Source organism: Pogoniulus pusillus, chromosome 4, assembly GCF_015220805.1.
Source record: "Pogoniulus pusillus isolate bPogPus1 chromosome 4, bPogPus1.pri, whole genome shotgun sequence".
Lineage (NCBI taxonomy): Eukaryota > Metazoa > Chordata > Aves > Piciformes > Lybiidae > Pogoniulus > Pogoniulus pusillus.
Genome location: NC_087267.1, coordinates 20,865,059 through 20,885,243, shown reverse-complemented (window position 1 = coordinate 20,885,243; position 20,185 = coordinate 20,865,059). Strand labels below are relative to the sequence as shown.

At 45.7% G+C, this 20,185-nt stretch overlaps 1 protein-coding gene across 4 annotated transcripts in view; it reads left to right on the top strand.

The window, feature by feature from the left end:
- The window catches only part of CCND2 (cyclin D2), a 48,326-nt gene extending 34,864 nt beyond the window's left edge, over positions 1-13,462 (top strand). For all 4 annotated transcript variants that reach the window (XM_064142348.1, XM_064142355.1, XM_064142354.1 and 1 more), the window contains one exon: positions 12,651-13,462. In XM_064142348.1, the coding sequence (XP_063998418.1) occupies positions 12,651-12,806 (156 nt within the window). In that variant the 3' untranslated portion in view covers positions 12,807-13,462. The remainder of the gene's footprint in view (positions 1-12,650) is intronic.
- The last annotated feature ends 6,723 nt before the right edge of the window (positions 13,463-20,185 follow it).

Genomic DNA, 20,185 nt, shown 5'->3' with positions numbered 1-20,185 from the left:
AAGGGTGGGTGTCAAGTGCCTGGGGCCAATCTCTTTTTGGTAGTCAGCAGCAATAACAGAAGGAGCAATGGATACAAACTGGAGCATAGAAGGTTTCATCTCTACATGAGGAAAAACTTCTTTACAGTGAGGGTGACAGAGCCCTGGAACAGGCTGCCCAGGGGAGTTGTGGATTTTCCTTCTCTGGAGACATTCGAAACCTGCCTGGATGTGTTCCTGTGTGAACTACCCTAGGGGATCCTGCTTTTGGCAGGGACATTGGACTCAGTCTCCAGAGGTCACTTCCAACCTCTGATGTTCTGTGATCTGAAAGGTGCCATGTCTCAGTTTGGGTGGGACATCAAGGAAGACTTTGAAAATGGCTAAAGTCTATGGCAGAAACCCAAGCCAAGTTACTAAAAGAGCTGTAGAATACCTTCTCAATACCTTCACCTTTTTAAAAATGAAAATAATTGTCCAGTCCAGTTGTGAACTTGCAAGCTGGAAAAGATGGCTTGCAGCTGTTTATGTAGAAGCACACAAAATGTCACAGGCCACAATGGAAGTGACCTCAGAAGATCATGCAGTTCAACCTCCCTGCCAGAAGAGGATCATGTAGAGTAGGCAGACACATCCAGGTGGGTCTGGAATGTCTCCAGAGAAGGAGACTCCACAACCTCTCTGGGCAGCCTGCTCCTGGGCTCTGGCACCCTCATAGTGAAAAAGTTGCTCCTTCTGTTCCCATGGCACCTCTTCTGCTCCAGCTTGTACCCATTGCCCCTTGTCCTGTCACTGGACATCCCTGAGCAGAGCCTGGCTCCCTGCTCCTGACACTGCCCTGTACATCTTTATAAATATGAATGAGGTCACCCCTAAGGCTCCTCTACCCCAAGCTCCAAGCCCCAGTTCCCTCAGTCTTGGTAGCTCTGCACTGGACTCTCTCAAGCAGTTCCCAGAGGTCCTTCTTGAGCTGAGGGACTCAGAACTGCACACAGTATTTCAGATGCAGCCAGGGACTCAGTAAAGCTGGAGCAATTGATGAAGTAGTTCCAGACATCAGAGCAGGACTGAAAATTCCACTGATCACCAGTGCAAGAACAGGCTGTTGGTTGAGTTGGATATTTCCTCTAACAGTTTGCCAATGCACCATGAACATTTTAAAGCTCAAAGCTGGGGGACAACAGTGGGCATATTTATTATGGAGGTGTTGAAAAATTCCAGGAAATCAATTATCTGTAATACTTTGCAGGATCTTTGAGTGCTTGAGTTTTCTTGTCATGAATGGATATTGACATGCTCAGATAAGTAGATCCTTGCCATAATGCTGCCGATTCTTCCTTCCAGTCATTTGCACTGCCAGCATTTCCATCCCAGCCCTGAGAGTACTTCTCATCAGACACACTCAAATGCACTTCAAGGGTGCTTGTAAAATCACCTATGGGATGAAGGGATGAAGAAATTCATGAAAAATAAAACAACCAACCAACCACCACCAAATAGAACCCCCCACAGTTCATTGCCTTCTTAGTTCTGTGGATGCTGAAGTAAAAATAAAACTATGGAATGGAAAGTACCTGAGCTATTTTAATCATTAAAACTACTAGCCTGTAGAGAGGAATGGGGAAGTTGATCCATGTGACACACACTTGAAAGACCTTATAAAACAGCAAAGGCAACCCAACAATATTCTGAAGGAATTGCCCAGTCCCTGTGTTGCAAAATCTAGGACCACTGCTTCAGTGCATTGCAGTCATGTCAAAGGACATTTGCTGGACATACTACAGATAAGTGAGGTTTGTTTAGAATCATAGAACAGTTTGGGTTAGAAGGGACCTCCAAAATGGACCTGCTCTGCAGTCAGAGGCATCCTCAACTAGATCTCAACTTGTCAAGCCTCACTTTTACTATCTCCAGGGATGGGGCCTTAACTACCTCCGTGGGCAACCTCTTCCAGTGTTCCACCACCCTCATGCTAAAGAACTTGTCCCTAACATCTAATCTAAATCTCTTTGGTTTACAACTGTTGCCCCTTGTCCTATCACTGGAGGCATCTGCAAACTGTCCCTCTACCGTATTCCTGGAGGCTCCCTTCAGGTACTGGCAGTCTGCTATTACGTCTGCCTGGAGTCTTCTCCAGGCTGAACAACCCCAGCTCCCTCAGCCTGTCCCCATAGCAGAGGTGCTTTAAGCACCTGATCATTTTTATGGCCCTCCTCTGGACCCATTCCAACAGGTCCATGTCCTTCCAGACTGGGGTGCAGCACTCCAGGTGGGATATCACCAGAGCACAGTAAAGTGGCATAATCCCCTCTCTAGATCTGGTGGGAATGCAACTTTTGATGCAGCCCAGGCTGCCATTGGCCTTCTGGGCTGCAAGCTCACACTGTCTGCCTGTGTCCAGCTTTTCATCCATCAGCACCCCCAGGTCCTTTCCCACAGGGCTGCTTACTTTTTACCACCTCCTCCCCCAGTCTGTATTGATAACAAGGATTGCTCTGGCCCTCATATTGACCACCAGGAGTCTGCAGAATAACATTGTAAGAAATCATCCATGAGGCCGTGTAGAAAAAGACAAAGTTGGCTCCGAATGCTCAAGTCTTACCTTCCGTGTGTCACCACCCTTCCTTCCCCGAGCCTGGCTGTAAGGAAATTGCCTCATTAAGTTCTCCAGTCTGAAGCTGCTTGGAAAATAGCTAGCTTAAAGACAGGCTGTTTTGGAATTGTGCACCACTGTGTTCTAAAGAAATTCTTACACCACCATCACCCTCCCCCCCAAAAAAAGGAGCACATTATGAATGTAGTCTGTTACAAGAGTCTCCAAACTGCTGTCCTTGGTCTTTCTCCCATTTGAAAATGTCTTGACACTTGAAGTGTGTCAACCCCTAGGGATCAGTAGATTGGGGACTGACCTGTTGGAAGACATTGAAGGAGAAAAGGATCTGGGGTCCTACTGGTTGGGAGGTTGACCATGAGCCAGAAATGTGCTCTAGTGGGCAGGAGGGGCAATGGAATTTTGGGGTGTATTAGAAGGGCTGAGGTTAGTAGGTCGAGAGAGTGTCTTCTTCCCCTCTACTCTGGTGAGGTCACATCTGGAGTACTGTGTCCAGTTCTGGGCCACTCAGTTCAGGAAGGACCTCAGGGAACTGCTTGAGGGAGTCGAGCACAGAACCACAAAGATGATGAAAGGAATGGAACATCTCTCTTTCAAGGAGAGCCTGAGGGAGCTGGGGCTATAGCCTGGAAAGGAGAAGCATGAGGGGTGACCTCATTCATGTTTATAAATGCATAAAGGGTGAGTGCCAAGAGCACGGAGCCAGGCTCTGCCGGGTGATGCCCAGTGACAGCACAAGGGGCAATGGGAGCAAGTTGAGGCATAGGAAGTTTCATGGAAACACAAGGAGGAGTTTTTTCACTGTGAGAGTGATAGAACAGGCTGCCCAGGGGGTTTATGGAGTCTGCCTCTCTGGAGATACTCAAAACCCACCTGGATGAGTTCTCTGTGATCTTCTCTAGGTGATCCTGCTCTGCAGGGGACGCTGGACTAGATGAGCTCTGAGGTCTCTTCCAGCCCCTGACATTCTGTGATTCTGTGAAGTAACTTGTTGCCACTGCCCTCTCACAAACAGGTGCATACTTACAGGAGACTTAAAACCTGCCCAGGACATTTTCTTCATTTGAGTTTCTGATTGGTTTTGCCAGATAGGAGCTTCAGAAGAAAGGCCATGAAATTAGTTCAGCTCTCCTCCTTAAATGAGCAATTCCAGGGTTGGAGAATTACTAAGCTCCCAATAATAGGAGAGCAAACTCCTGCTATAAGAAAACAAAACTAATTACCTAGCTACACAAAAGTACATATTTGCACCTTATTAAAACCAGCTTTGCTAGTGACAGCAGGAAAGTGGTGACAGAGAAGCCTTTCTCCTTACTTTTTTATTGCTGAAAGGGAAGAACTTCACAAAGTGAGGAAGGTTAAATTTTGCTTATCTGTCACAGGATCATAGGATGTTAATGGTGGAAGAGACCTTCATAGATGATTAAGTCCAGCCCCAATGCCAGAGCAGGGCCATAGAATCTAGCTCAGGTTGCACAGAAAGGCATCCAAGAGAAAGAGACTCCACAACCTCCCTGGGCAGCCTGTTCCAGTGCTCTGTGACCATCACAGTGAAGAATTCCTTCCCAGTATGGGTCTGCCCAGAGCTGCAGACTGGTGTCACGGAGGGGGATATTCTGCCCGTGCACTGGCTGTGGCAGAAGGGAGAAATCAATTAATGCGAGGGGATATTTATAAATCTATATATATATATATATATTTATTAACTTCCAATATTTTCAACTCTGGCCACCCCCAACCACTGAACTTTAATATTAAATTGTTCTTTACACAGTTATGAAGACATTATGGAAATATAAATCTACAGAAACTTATTAATTACTAGCAAACATTGAAACTATTAACACAGAGAGAGTGTGTTGCACTATAATCTGCTCTCTGCTTTCTGGAAGAGGTAATAGAAATTACAGAAGTATTTCAAGTATTTACTCACAATTTGGATAAGAAATCACCCTCCGGGGCTACGTCACAGCCTATTGCAAGTGTCCAATTCTTCAGGGTCTCTGTCTGTGGACTTTAAGGCTGGAATCCTCCGGTTTCAGGGGAAATGGCAGTCTCTGACCTTGCTGCTGGCTGCTCTCTCTCCAGGGGTACACAGGCAGGATCTCCAGGTGCAGAGGCAGGATTCTGTGCAGTCTGAGCATGGGTCTAACGCTGGCTAAAGGCAGGCAGGCAAGCAATGTGGCGGAGCAGCAGGTAATGTGGGGAAGGCTGCACCTGAGCCTGTGTACCCTATTTATTAACTGTGGGCTGAGAGTTAATGGTCTCATTGGCCACTCGAATGACCAGTCAGGTTGGCAGTCAGCCAAACCTTACCATGCTATGCAAAAGGCACTTGCCTGGACTATCCCAAATATGGGAATCACATGGGCTTACACCAGGGAGACACAAGCTGGGCATGTGGGGGCTTACACAGTCAGGTGTCCTGGGCAACTGACTTTATGGCCCCGGTCTGTTGTGCCCATTTGTGCTCATTTACCCCTGGTGCAGGCAGAGAGACATGTCCAGGCAGAGCAGGCATAAATAAGCCTGCTTTTGGGCCTACAGGCCCTCCACAACACCTGGGCACTGGGAGGAGCTACTGTCCTATCTCAGGGCAGGAGATGTAGGGGCCAGGCACAGAGACCACTGTTTTCCAGCACAGCCATGCTGCTGTTTTGAGTGGTTGTGTCTTCACTACACAGTTTATCTGCTTCCCACTGAGCTGACATGGCATTTCAGGTGCTCCATAGTTCTGAATGGAAATTGTTCATTGTTCTTTCACACATATTTACTTTTTTTTTTTTTCTTTCATCTTGCTACCATTACTGAGCAGTTTTTGATGGCTTCAGGAAGGTGTAGTGCTGTCTGCTTGTGCCTGTGCTCTTCACACTGTAATCCACAGCCAGCTCAAGGCTGGCATGTCTATCACAAGCCACTCACAACCCAAACTCATCAAGCCAATGAAATTGGCACCTGCTGCCTCATATAGGTGGTAGGGTCATCATAGAATCACCCAGGTTGGAACTGACCTCTGAAGATCACCTAGTCCAACTCTTCCTGCAGTCAGCAAGGACATGAGAGGATTTTGTCTCCAGCTCAGTGATGGAAAAAGCTGGTGTGGATTGAATGGGGCATTGGTTAATCATCCTACATGCAACTAGATCAAAACGCCATCAAGTCTCACTTTGAATGTCTCCAGGGAAGGGGCCTTAACCACCTGTCTAAGCAACTTGGTTCCACTTCTCAACCACCCTCAATATAAAGAACTTTTTCCTAAGATCCACACTAAATCTGCTCTTTTCTAGTTTCCCACCCTTGCCCCTTGTCCTATCGCTGCAGGTCTTCATAAGCAGTCCCTCTGCAGCCTTCTTGTTGGTCCCTTTCAGGTACTGGAAGGCTGCTTGCTATTAGATGTCCCTGGAGCCTTCTCTTCTCCAGGCTCAGCAACCCCAGCTCCCTCAGCCTGTCCTCGCAGCAGAGGTGTTCCAACCTCTGATCACTTTCATAAGCCTCCTCTGGACCTGCTCCATCAGGTCCATGTCCTTCCTGTGTTGAGGCCTCCAGAGCTGGACACAGTACTGCAGGTGAGGTCTCACCAGAGCAGAAGTGGCAGAGTCATTATGTTTTCCTCCTCAAAATTCAGCCTCTGCTTCAAGACAAAGAAGCCAACTAATTTAAAGCACACAGAACAGTGCACTACCTAGTCTTAACTTGGTTACAGAACAGGACAGAGTTTGAGCCATCCTGATATAAGAGAGCATCAAAGGGACTGGAGCTTTATTCCATGTTCCTCGTTAGGGATTCTCAGGCATTCTCTCCCTGCTCATTCAATGCTTCTCTAAACGTTTAACAGATTAATTCCTGCCATTGTTGCAGCTTTACAAGTGAGCAGAAAGCAGCAGCTAGACAGAGAGGAGTTCAGCCTAAGGAAGAAGGCTCAGCCAGCATCCATGGGTGATGTTAGAGTGATTATCAACTCACTATCCTGACTAACCTAGAGGGCCACCATTCACCCAGTGCACACCATGGAGATTCACCAATGATGGGAGGAGAAGGAGGATCCCTCTGCCCAGCTGGGCACAGCTTGAGGCTTCTGCCTTTCCTGGGGCCATTAAAAAGGGGAGTGTGGAGTGTGCAGGGAGGGCAAAGTAGTCACAGCTGGGATGGGAGGAGACTCACAACAAAACCCAGGTGCTCTGGGTTTGGGAGTAAGAAGAATCAGTCAGAGTCACAGAATGCTAGAAGCTGGAGGGGACTTTGGAAGCTCATCCAGTTCTATGCCCCTGCCAGAGCAGGACCACCTCTAGCAGATCACAAAGGAATGCATCCAGATGAGTTTTGAATATCTCTGGAGGGAGACTACACAACTCAGGGTTCCATCACCCTCACAGTGGAAAAAAAATCCTCCTCATGTTTCCATGGAACTTCCTATGCTTCAGCTTCCACCAATTGCCCCTTGTCCTGTCACTGGGCATCTTGGCAAAGCCTGGCTTCATCCTCTTGGCACTCTTTACATCTTTATCATCATGAATGAGGTCACCCCTCATGCTCCTCCTCTCTGAGCTAGAGAGTCTCAGCTGCCTCAGTCTGCCCTTGTAAGAGAGATGTTCCACTCCATCATCTTTGTGGCTCTGTGCTGGACTCTCTCAAGCAGTTCTAGTCTCCCCTAGTAACAGAGATGTTCCATTCCCTTAATCATCTCAGAGATGAGGAGCCTACAGCCAGTCCCCTGCATTCCATGCTCAGTGCTCTCCAGTCCACCTTAGCCAAACCTGTGTCCCAGCTTCCTTTGGAGTCATGCTCTGTTTGTGTTCTGGCTCTGTGCTAGTGCTATGGGACAGAAGTCCCATTTTTCCTATAACCTGATTTCCAGAGTAGGGAAATGTGGGTGCCTGGACTGGAAGGTGACTTTCGTGCCCTCCCTCTGCCAGGTCTCTTCTGTGCTCAGTCAGGCTTAGATGCAAATGGGGAAGGCAGCTGCCTTCCTCCGAAGCACAAACCTCCTTGATCATCAGGGCTCTGAATGAATGCAGGATTTCCTGACCCGTGTATCTTTGCTAGCCTCAGGCTGCATTTCTGCGGTCTCCCTCTACCTGAAGGGAGGTTGTAGCCAGGTGGAGGTTATTCTCTTCTCCCAGACAACCAGCAATAGAACAAGGGGGCACAGTCTCAAGTTGTGCCAGGGGAGGTCTAGGCTGGATGTTAGGAGAAAGTTCTTCACAGAGAGAGTGATTGGCATTGGAATGGGCTGCCCAGGGAGGTGGTGGAGTCACCATCCCTGGAGGTGTTCAGTAAAAGCCTGGCTGAGGCACTTAGTGCCATGGTTTAGTTGACTGGATAGGGCTGGATGATAGGTTGGGCTGGATGATCTTGGAGGTCTCTTCCAACCTGTTTGATTCTATCCTATTCTATTCTGTTCTATTCTTGAGGATATCAAAAGGCATCTGACCTACCTCTCCATCTGCCATGCCAAATTGTGATTACACTTCATCTTCTCCAAAAAATACAACAATTGGAGACTTCAGTTAAGAGCTGGCTAATGTTAGTGAAGTCACTTGCTCTCCTTAACTCTTTTCTTGGAAATAATAGCACTTAACTTCGTTGTGGTTTCTCCCCTTCCATGAAAAAGAAACAACCAAAGAAAACCCCACCAGTCTGAGGCAGAGGGCAAAGTGTGGGAAAGTTTAGCTCCAGTGATTTGAGACTTTGCTTAGAGTGGAGCTGTGCTGGGCTAGGTGTGCTGTGGCTGCAGGCCAGCTAACCTCACCACAGCAGCTTTTTCAGGGGCAGTCCTACAGTCCCCAGCTCTCTGAATCCAGCTCTCATGTCAGCTGTGTTGAGGGAACAGACTCAGGAGGTTTCAGTGACATCTCACTCTGGATTTAGCTGGCCTGATCCTGTGAATATTTTTGTCTTTATAAAGACAGGATTTCATCCAAGCTCCTTTCACTGAGTCTGAAAAGCCATCACTCGCAGCCTCTCTTTGGCAGATGCACCTTCATGGAAAGGTTGTGATGCTTCATTAATTTAAGCAGGACAGTTTTTCATGACAAGGAGAAGACATGATTTTGCAGGCAGCAGCTGCTGGCTAGTAGTCAAGAACAGTGGGTGTTCATGACCTACTGGAGCTAATTGCGTACATCACCAACGTCAATGTCACCGGCGGAACAGATACTCTGCATCTGACGTGTTTCCCCAGGCTGGCTCGGATGACAAATTAAAGCCTCCACTCATGATGACTATTTCAGACTCTTCTAAATTACCTGGTGTTGCTTGGAGAAAGTGGGCATTGCTAGGCAGAGCCCAGCTCCCCAGAGCTGCCCTCCTATCCCCTACTGGGACCTCAGGCTGACAAGCAGCTGCAGCATCCCATGAAAGGTGGCACCCAGCTCGGTTCTTAAGCTCCCCTGCCTGAAAAGTGTGGTGGTGGCACTGAGTCTCACTGCCCCTGCCACCTGCTGCCACAGCTCTGGTTGAGATACTCTGTTGTAAAACTCCTGCTGCCACAGCTGCACTTCTCTACCGTCTGAAGGCTTCAGAAGAGACCCAGCTCTTACACAGGGCAAGGCTTCAGTGACTTTACAGTATTGTTTTTTACTGTATTGTAGAAGGACTCCACAGGACTGCTTCTAGGAAAAAAAAACCCTACATTTGTCATAGCACCACCTGCCCACTTACACAGTATTGTATTGATACTCTCACAGTCCCAGTGTGCTGCAGGTTAATTGGTACTGTGTTTATACAGTCACAGCTTAGGTTTAGGTTTTCATTTTCTTTTATACCCAAGTGTTTGTCACTGCTTTCTCTCACATGAAAAAAAACAACACACCTCCATATGATTTAATCTTGCAGCAAACTATCAAGAGTATGGAACATCTTGTAATGATTTAATAGTCACCTTCTCTGTCGCTGTGTCTGTTTGAAGTGAGGTGAATCCTTCATATTTATTTGTATATTCATACATTGTGTTCCCCTGATGCACAGGGCTCCCAAATCTCTGTTGCTGTCCTGTATCCCGCCCTTTCTCCAAGTGCTGTGTAGTACAGTTTGTAATGGCAGCAATCTCTGAGGCTTGATTGTGTGTTTTTGAGTTGCATCTTTTTCTGGTATCTGCCTTTGCTTTAATATTGTCTGCAAACTCTTGCCAGGAGTGTTAAAATAGAGTCATAGAATCAAGCAGGTTGGAAGAGATCTCCAAGATCATCCAGGCCAACCTATCACCCAGCCCTATCCAGTCAACTAAACCATGGCACTAAGTGCCTCAGCCAGGCTTTGCTTCAACACCTCCAGGGACAGTGACTCCACCACCTCCCTGGGCAGCCCATTCCAATGCCAATCACTCTCTCTGCCAACAACTTCCTCCTGACATCCAACCTAGATCTCCTCCAGTATAACTTGAGACTGTGTCTCCTTGTTCTGTTGCTGGTTTCCTGGCAGAGGAGACCAACCCCACCTGGCTACAACCCCCTTTCAGGTAGTTGTAGACAGCACTGAGGTCACCCCTGAGCCTCCTCTTCTCCAGACTGCACACCCTCAGCTCCCTCAGCCTCTCCTCACAGGGTTTGTGTTCCAGGCTTTTCACCAGCATTGTTGCCCTTTTCTGGACGCACTCGAGTATCTCAACATCTCTTTGAATTGAGGGGTCCAGAACTGGACACAGTACTCAAGGTGTGTCTCAATAGTCCTGCTCTCAGACCAAAGACATGGGAGCCTACCCTGCACCTCCTCCACTGCTGCTGAAATCACTTTTCATCTCTGGAATGCTCTCAGAGAACAATGCTGTGGCTGTGTGTTAGGGGTTGCCATCGTTCCTTCCTCCCTTGCATAAATTTTCACAGAAAATCAGACTTTCTTTTTGCCTTTTATTTGGGGACCCAAATGTGTGACTGATAAAAACTCAGTGACAGAGCACTGCACTTTTTCAGGGACCTCAAAATTTCTCCTTCACCTTGATCTACTATCAGTTTACTTGACACTAAAACTGAAGTGCCTCTGTCTGGGTGACTTTGGTACAGCACATGTTGGATATTTTACAAGGCAAATTGCAGGTTTCTGTAGTGAAGACCCACCCAAGTCACTTAATCCTGCACAGAAAATGGCTCCAAGCTCTGCCAGGGGGGAAGTTCAGGCTGGATGCTAGGAAACAACTTCTTCACAGAGAGGGTTCTCAAAACACTGGAATGGTCTGCCTAGGGCAGTGCTGGAGTCACCATCTCTGGAGGTGTTTAAGCAGCCTGTGGACCTGGTGCTTAGGGACGTGGTTTAGTATTGACTCTTTAGTGCTGGATTGAGGGTTGGACTGGATAAGCCTGGAGGTCTCTTCCAAGCAGACATACTCTGTGATTCTGTGAATTCAAAAATTCCTATACCATGCCCTTTGCTTTTTGCATTAGTTTGGGTTCCTGCTCAAGAAGACCACACAAATGAGCAAGCACTGGTGAGATATTAAGAGTCTAATAAGTACAGCATTAGCGGTGTTTGACCCAGGGAGTTTGTGCACAGTGCTGGTGCCCCTGTACTCAGCTTGAGTGCTGGGTTCAGTTCTGGGCACCACAGTACAGGAAAGACACTGAGATGCTGGAGTGTGTCCAGCAACGAGGCTGGGGAGAGGTTTGGAGAGCATCATATGAACAGTGGCTGAGGGATCTGGGGTTGTTTAGTATGGCAAAGATAAGGCTGAGGGAAAATCTTACTGCTCTCTACAGCTGCCTGAAAGGAGGTTGGAGTAAGGCTGGTAGAAATTGATAGATTCAGATTGGATGTTAGGAAGAAGTTCTCCACCATGAGGGTGTTGAGAGCCTGGAATGGGTTGCTCAGGGAGATGGTCAAAGCCCAATCCTTGGAGGTGTTTTAAGGCCAGGATGGATGAGGCTCTAGACACCCTGATCTAGTGTGACATGTCCCTGCCCATGGCAGGGGGGTTGGAACTAGATGATCCTTGTGGTCCCTTCCAATCCTGACTGATTCTATGATTCTTTCCTGAGAGAGTGGTGAGAGGTTGAAACAGGCTGTCCAGGGAGGTGTTGGAGTTGCCATCCCTGGATGTGTTACAAGAAGCTGTAGATGTGATGCTTCAGGACATGGTTTAGTGGTCACGGTAGCTGGATTACAGCTGTACTCCATAATCTTGAAGGTCGTTTCCAACCTCAGTGATTCTGTATGTGGAACCCAATAATCACCATGGCTTAGAAAACTGGAATCAGCTCTTAGAATAAATGAGCTTTTAAGATTCAGTTTAGATACATTTAAGGAGGCTGGATGAGGCACTTGGTGCCATGGTTTAGTTAATTAGAAGGGCTAGGTGACAGGTTGGACTCAATGATCTCACAGGCCTTTTCCAGGCTGGTTCATTCTGTGATCATCTGTGAGAATTCAAGTTCATTTTTTATCAGAGCCAACACTCCTCATAGAATCATATCATAAAATCATAGAACCAACCAAGTTGGAAGAGACCTCCAAGATCATCCAGGCCAACCTAGCACCCAGCCCTATAAAGTCAACTAGACCATGGCACTAAGTGCCTCATTCAGGCTTTTCTTCAACACCTCCACCACCTCCCTGGGCAGCCCATTCCAATGCCAACCACTCTCTGCCAACAGCTTCCTCCTAACATCCAGCCTAGACCTCCCCTGGCACAACTTGAGACTGTGTCCCCTTGTTCTGTTGCTGGCTGCCTGCGAGAAGAGACCAACTCCCACCTGACTACAGCCTCCCTTCAGGTAGTTGTAGACAGCAATGAGGTCAGCCCTGAGCCTCCTCTTCTGCAGGCTGCACACCCCCAGCTCCCTCAGCCTCTCCTCATAGGGTTTGTGTTCCAGGTCCCTCACCAGCTTTGTTGCCCTTCTCTGGACATGTTCAGGATCTCAACATCTCTCTTGAATTGAGGAGTCCAGAACTGGACACAGGACTCAAGTTGTGGCCTGACCAGAGCTGAGTACAGGGGAAGAATAACTTCCCTTGTCCTCCTTGGGAATACCAGCTGGATGCTCTTCCAAGTTCTGCTTGCTCAATTAGGAGAAACAAAACCCCACCCTCTCCATTCTCCTCTAATAGAACACTTTGTTTTCTTGTCCTCTAGGACTGCCTTAAAGCTTGTCAAGAACAGATTGAGGCGGTGCTAGTAAACAGCCTCAGGCAAGTCCGGCAGCAGCAACAGCAAAGCAATCCTTCCAAGATGGTGGATGAACTGGACCAGGCCAGCACTCCCACAGACGTGAGAGACATCAACCTGTGAGGACATCAGCACAGAAAGTCACATTTTGTCCCCCAGCCCTTTTATTTTTGTTATTGGTTCTTTTTTTAAGAGTGATTTTTTTGTTTGTTCGTTTGTTTCTTTCGATCTGCTCCCACGTAGAACCTATTTAAAGCTCTTTTAGGTTAGAAAACGAAACAAAAACTGAAATAACGAAAGAAAAGAAACACCTTTGGTGCCTGCCACATTCTACAGAAGGGAATTCCCCACAATGTATCAGATAATTGCTGTTTGATTATGTTATCAATGATCATTAAATGCTTGTCAAAGCATTACAAAGTAGCTAGCTAAAATGCAAGCCTGCATTCGTGGGAAGAAAGCAGAGTTGTACCTGTCTGTGTGATTTTGACCTGGTGCCTACAACCCCTTTGGTTGCTCTTTAGGTGTAAGAAAGGAATCGTGTGCGCGATGTTACGGCTCGACAAGGTTGCCGAGCAAGAGAGGAAAGGGGATGTAGGGCAAAGCGGGCAAAGGTCCCCCGAAAGCAATTGAACCATTTTGAATGCAAAAGGATTTTTGCTGATCTGTCACCTCTGTTATTAGTCAGAAGTGTTTGTTGGATCTCTGTATGTTAGTTTTGTTTACTCTTGCTGTCTGTGGTAGCTGCTACCTAAGAAAGAAGATGCTTTATTTTGCCAGCCGGAAGAGCAGGTGGTGGTTTTTGGGGTTATTTTTTGTTTGGGTTTTTTTGGTTTAATTTGGTTTTTGGGGGTTATTTTTTTGAGGGGGGGAGGGGTGGTTGTGTGGAGGTTCTGTTGTTGTTGTTTATTTTTCTGATTTTTTTTTCCCAAATTCTCCTCTCCCTTCTTGACTTCCTTCTGTTTCTCCTTCAGAAATGATTCATTCTAAACACAGCAGCATCTTTGGCATAAGGGCAGTTGTGTTTTACCCAGCTGTGGGCCAAGCCAAAGTTAGCAAGTGTTACATGGCAGCAGTGGGGGTGGGGGATGGGGGGGTGGCAGGAAATGTGCCAATTAATGCTGACCAGTTGGGTTAATCAAACCTTTTGGATTGGGAGATGCAGTGAATGATCTGTGACAAGCATTCTGCTCTTTTACAGTGCTAACGCTTCACCTCAGTGTCAGCTTTTGGCAGCTCCTTAGCTTGGCCTTAAAAGACGTTTAAACCATGCTCTGTCCCATCTGCCTTTGTAACATAGCCTCACTGAGTTCAAGATGAGATTGGGTTTGATCCCTTTTCTACTTACCCCCTTCCTCCCCTCCTCCACCTTCCACACTTTTTTTTTGTTTCCCCCCCCCCCAGCATTTCATTAATTTTATTGATCCACAGTGAGCTCTTTTTTTTTTTGGTGTTTGTTTGTTTGTAAACCATTTCATTCGAGAAGCACTTTGATTAAAAAAAACAATAATGGTTCCTAAGGGATTAAATGAGATGGTTTATGATGATTTTTGCTGAAAAAAAAACCCCACACAAAAATGAAATAAACAGAAGAAAAAAAAAGAAAATATTTTTTAAAAAACGGTAAAAAATAAAAATTTCAAAAGAAATTTTTAAAAAAGAGAAAAATAAAAGGAAAAAAGAGGAAAAAGAGGGAAAAAAGAGGAAAAAGGTGGGAAAAAAGAGGAAAAAGATGGAAAAAAGAGGAAAAAGGTGGAAAAAAGAGGAAAAATGATAAAAGGAAAATAGAGGAAACATGGGAAATAGAGGGAAAAAGGAAAAAAAGAAAGAAGAAAAAAAATGAAAAAAATAAAAGAAAAAAGGGAAAAACAAAAAAAAAGAAGAAAAAAATGGAAAAAAAAAAGAAGCAAAAAGGAAAAAAAAAGTCACAAAAGCAGATAGCTTTTTATAGTCAATATTTTCCAGTATCTGGTGTACTTGGGTTAGTTGTGGTGTTGCTGGAAATACCAGCACCTGCTTCAGATGACATTCCTGTCACGACATTCCGGATTAAAAAAGCCTGACAATTTTTGTGTTGTTCAGTGTCAGAAGAAGGATCTTAAAAGACCACCTGCACGCCTTGTCTGTACAGAGCACGAAAGGAGAACTGCCGGTGCACAAGGACAAAACGAGCGGTAAACATCAGGGTGTGTGGCTCAAGAGATTTTATTACAAAGGTATATTCAGCATACTTGAATTTATTTTGTTTCCTGCTCCATCTGTAACCAAGAGGCATTTAAGAAGGCAAGCAAAACAAGAAAAAAAGAAGAGTTGGAGCAACTTTTGGGTTGTGTTTTGTTAGGGGTGTTTGATTTTTTTTGGGGGGGTGTTGTTGTTGAGGGGTTTTGGTTTTATTTTGGTTGGTTTGAGTTGTTTTGGGGTTTTTTTTTGTCTTGGTTTTGGGCTTTTTTCCTCATTTTTTTTTACTGTGCGAAACTGTCTTTAACGGTTTGCAAATCATTTCAGTGTGAAGCAGTTGGATGAAACGTTTAAAAGTTTGCATTTTTTTTTTATTAAAAGGCCAAAAAAAGAGAAAAGAAAAAAAGAGAGAAAGAGGGAAAAAAAGGAAAAATCCAGAAAGAATTCCAAGAATTATTCTATGAATGGACTCAGCCATATCAGGCCAGAGGAGAGTAGAGAACAGAAATAAGATTCTAAGGTGGCTTTTTTTTCTTTGGGTTATTTTATTTTTGGGGGTTATTTTATTTTGGGGTGATTTTTTGGGTGGTTTTGGTTTTGTTCTTTTTTTTTTTTTTGGGGGGGTGGGGAGAGCTTTGGGTTTGTTATTATTATTATTATTATTGTTATTATTATTATTATTATGGTCTCTCTCTTTTTTTTTTTGCGCTGCTAAGAAGCTATGATTTGTTTCATTCTTATTCACATTAACAGTACTTAGCTGTATTGTTTCACTGAGTGTGCTGCTATTTTATAAACATTTTTATAATATATTATTTTACTGCTTAAAAAAAAGTTTTCAAATCCTGAAGTAGATGGTTAAGTGGAGATAATGATTGAGTTTTTTTGATTTACTGGAAATGCCCTGTACAGTTTTTGGTTTGGTTTGGTTTTGGGTTTGTTTTTTTTCCCTCTTAGTGTGTTCATTATTTTTTTTATATATATATATATATAAATTCTATTTTATTTTTGTTTTTCTCCTTCTTTCTTCTTTTTTCTGTGTTTTATTTTTCGTCTTCCTTCCTTCCTGATCAAATCCTGCAAAGACAGTATGCTTACCTCAGGTTTACTGGATGAAACAGAAATGGTTCCTCTTTTCACAATACCTCACAACCTGACAGTTTGGGTTTGGTTTTTTTTTCCTCTCCCTAACTCCCGGGGCCCAGACCCTGGCTGTGCTGGGGAGAGGTTGCAGGCAGCCCGGGGCACCACCTCCCTTTCAGTCTTTGGTATCCTTTTCATAGTGGAAAAAATGCATTGACTCTCCACCAGTGGTTTCACCATTGCTGCTCCATCCTTCCCAAAACCAGGGGTGGGAACAGCCTTATTCTCATTGCCACCACCTTCCACAGTGGTTTCACCAGAGCTGCTCCATCCTTCCCAAAACCAGGGGTGGGGACAGCCTTATTCTCATTGCCACCACCTCCCACAGTGGTTTCACCTGAGCTGCTTCATCCTTCCCAAAACCAGGGGTGGGAACAGCCTTATTCTCATTGCCACCACCTCCCACCTTAATGTTGCACGTTGGGAACAAGTGCATTCAGCAATGGTGTCTCTCCTGGAGCTAAAAAACCCTTAAACAATCAAAGAGTTAATTTTCTGGAAGCAAGATTCCAGAGTCACATACAATGTGTGACAGCCCTCCTGTGTCAGCAGATGTAGCTTCATGGGGAGGGTGCCCGAGGGTTCTCAGACAGTGGGATGACCTCTTGGCACACTGGGCAGTAGTGCGCTGCCTGCAGCCACCATAAGCAATGTGTACATCACGTTGGCATGGTTTGCTCCTCTATATGCTGTAGGTCAAGTGTAGGCAGGAGTAGTATTTAGAGTGCCTGCCTTTGCTCTTCATCCCACCTCCTACAATGCCTCGGTCCCATGCAGAGATCCCCACCTGCAGCATCGTGCTGCCGAGGATTCTGCAGTACTGTTAGGGAAGGTAGAGTTGAAGTCCTTCACTGAGGCAGACCTCACCCCGCATAGTCAGAGCTGTGCTGGAAGGGGCAGCACAGTTCAGCAGCCCCCAGTCCTTCACACAGACCCAGAAGGTCAGCGCTGGGGGCAAGAGAATCCTTGGCTGTAGCAATGCACTGAAAAAGCACCATCTGGTGACACCCATAAACATACTGTGGTTGAAGCCTGGAAAAGACTAGAACTTGAAGCATTAACACAGTAGCCTTCAAATTAAGATTACTGCATAGTTCTCCTTTTTAATAAATGCTAACAAAAAGAAATTATAATCACTGCAAATGAGGTGATTCCCCCCCCCCTAAATTGCAGAAATCATTAACCCCTCCTACTGATGAATCTATACTAAAGTAAGTTGCCAGTCACATCCTCGCAGAGGCCAAAGGATTGGCACTGGAAGCATTTCCCTCAGCCTGCTGCTGATGGTGCTTGGATGATTTTCCCCTTCCTCTCATCACTGTAGCATAGGAGCACCTGATGATGAATTTATTCATGTTCCCAGGAGGTTTGTGGAAGAGAAAAAATTACCTACTTGATCCCATTTATGCTTTAATAATTGGATGGCTCTTTAATTACCCAGCAAACCACCTGGCCACTGGATTTTTTCCACTATTTTTATTACCATGTTCTCATGTACCTCAGAAATCACTCTCAGTTGCACAGTTTCTAGCCTAAAAAAACTTCTTTCTTTTTTTTTTTTTCCTTTTTGGTTATTTTTGGGAGGTTGGTTTTGTTTTGGTTTTTTTTGTTGATTTTTTTTGTGGCCTTTTTTTTTTTGTTCATCATTTTTGCTTTATCGAGTGTGATGCCATATCAAGTCAATGTTACTCTCTCACAACGTGCTCTTTAAGAGGTGTGGATGTTTTCATATGGTCAGGGGGTGCTAGAGAAGTGCAGTAGTAGACATGATCAGTGTAAACAAAAGTCTTTAGAAAGTCTGCAAGGTTGTTCACGGTGGTTAAGACTCTGGTGCGGTGTAGTCTCGATTACCTTCGGAAAGGTCTTCTTTGTTCAGTGTTGTCATTTTTTATTAATAACCTGTTGTTTGGCTAGCTTAAAGATGGTTCTAAGAAAAGTGTTTTGGCGGGATTAGGTATGCTGTATGGACAATAAACTCACCTTGACCTTCAAGTTTCTGTGTCGTGGTTTTATTCAATTGTTGTGAAGATGCAGACAAAGCTGCATTGAAAGCAGTGCAGCCAGCAGATAGAGAAAGGGGATTTTGGCACCTCCCTCTGCTCTGCTGAGGCTTCACACAGAATACAGTGCCCAGCTCTGAAGTCCTCAACACAGGAAGGACATGGACTTGATGGAGCTGGTCCAGAGGAGGGCCACAAAAATGATCAGGGAGCTGGAACACCTCTGCTGTGAGGACAGGCTGAGTGACCTGGGTTTGTTCAGCCTGGAGGAGGCTCAGGGCTGACCTCATTGCTGTCTCAAATACCTGAAGGGAGGCTATAGCCAGGTGGGGGTTGGTCTCTTCTGCCAGGCAACCAGCAACAGAACAAGGGGACACAGTCTCAAGTTGAGCCAAGGAAGGTCTAGGCTGGATGTTAGGAGGAAGCTGTTGGCAGAGAGAGTGATTTGCATTGGAATGGGCTGCCCAGGGAGGTGGTGGAGTCACTGTCCCTGGAGGTGTTCAAGCAAAGATTGGATGAGGCACTTAGTGCCATGGTCTAGTTGACTGGGCAGGACTGGGTGCTAGGTTGGCCTGGATGATCTTGGAGGTCTCTTCCAACCTGGCTGACTCTATGACTGATTCTTTGAAGAAGAGGAGGCTTTGGGGAGACCTAATAGCAGCCTTACAGTACATCAGGGGGACCTACAAGAAGGCTGCAGTGAGAGGATGAGGGCAATGGTTTGAAATGAGAGAAGAGCAGATTTGGATTGGGTGTTAGGAACAAGTTCTTTACCATGAGGGTAGAGAAACACTGGAACAGGTTGTCCGGGGAGGTGGTTAAGGGCCCATCCTAGAGATAGTCAAGGTCAGTCTCAACAAGGTTCTGAGCAACCTGATCTAGTAGAGGATGTCCTTGTTGACTGCAAGGCGGGGTTGGACTAGATGACCAACCTAAACCATTCTATAATGCTAAAGATATGATTCTAAAGCCTCTGATCTAGCTAGATGGTGTCAGCAGTCATGTAAAATGTGAACTATTGAACTTTGCAGTCACAGAACAAGTTTTTATGTAAAACATAGCTCACTGCCTTCTGGATAAGCACATTCTGGCATGTTTCTTCTGTGAAACAATTCTGTGAGATTTAAAGTGAACAAAGTCTTAAAAATGGTAAGTTTCTGGATCAAAACATTTAGTGGAAATTAAACTGAGCTGGTGAAACAGTCCACAGAGGCCACTTTTTGTAGCTAACTGAAATACTTCCATCTCCACTTAGTTATTTGGGCATTTAAATGCTGCTGCAAAAATGAATGTTTTTCTTTCTGTAAGCTTTAGGCAAATTCTGTTTAAAATGGGAGGGCTTTGTACTGAGGCCAATGGGAAGAAATGAGCCTCCACATGCCAACCAGTGACAGAACAAGAGGATACAGTCTCAGGCTGTGCCAGGGGAGGTTTAGGCTGGATGTCAGGAAAAAATTCTTCACATAAAGAGTGATAGGACATGGGAATGAACTGCCTGGGGAGGCAGTGGAGTCACCGTCCCTAGATGTGTTTAAAGAATGAATGTAGCACTTGGTGCCATGGTTTAGCTGATTAGATGGTGTTAGGTAATCACAGAAACATCCAGTTTGGAAAAGCCCCTCAGGATCACCAAGCCCATCCTATAACCCTACTCTACAAGATTCAGCTTAAACCATATCCTTAAGTACCACATCCAAATGATCCTTAAACACGTCCAGGGTCGGTGACTCCTTGGGCAGCTCATGCCAATGCCTAACCACTCTTTCACTGAAAAAAGGTTTCCTAATGCCCAGTCTAAACCTCCCCAGTCTCAGCTTGAGGACATTCCCCTTTGTTCTGTCTCCAGGTACCTGTGAGAAGAGACCAGCAGCAGCCTCTCCACGGTGTCCCTTCAGGTAGTCATAGACAGCAATGAGGTCTCCCCTCAGCCTCCTTTTTCAAACTAACCATCCCCACCTCCCTCAGTTGCTCCTCAGCTTTATTCTCCAGGCCATTTGTTGCCCTCCTCTGGACCTGCTCCAGCACCTCCACATCTCTCTTGTATTGTGATGCCCCAAACTGAGCAAATACTTGAGGTGTGGCCTCACCAAAGCTGAGTCCAGGGGGACAATCACCTCCCTACTTCTGCTGGACACAGCATTTCTAATCCAAGCCAGGATGCCACTGGCCTTCCTGGCTGCC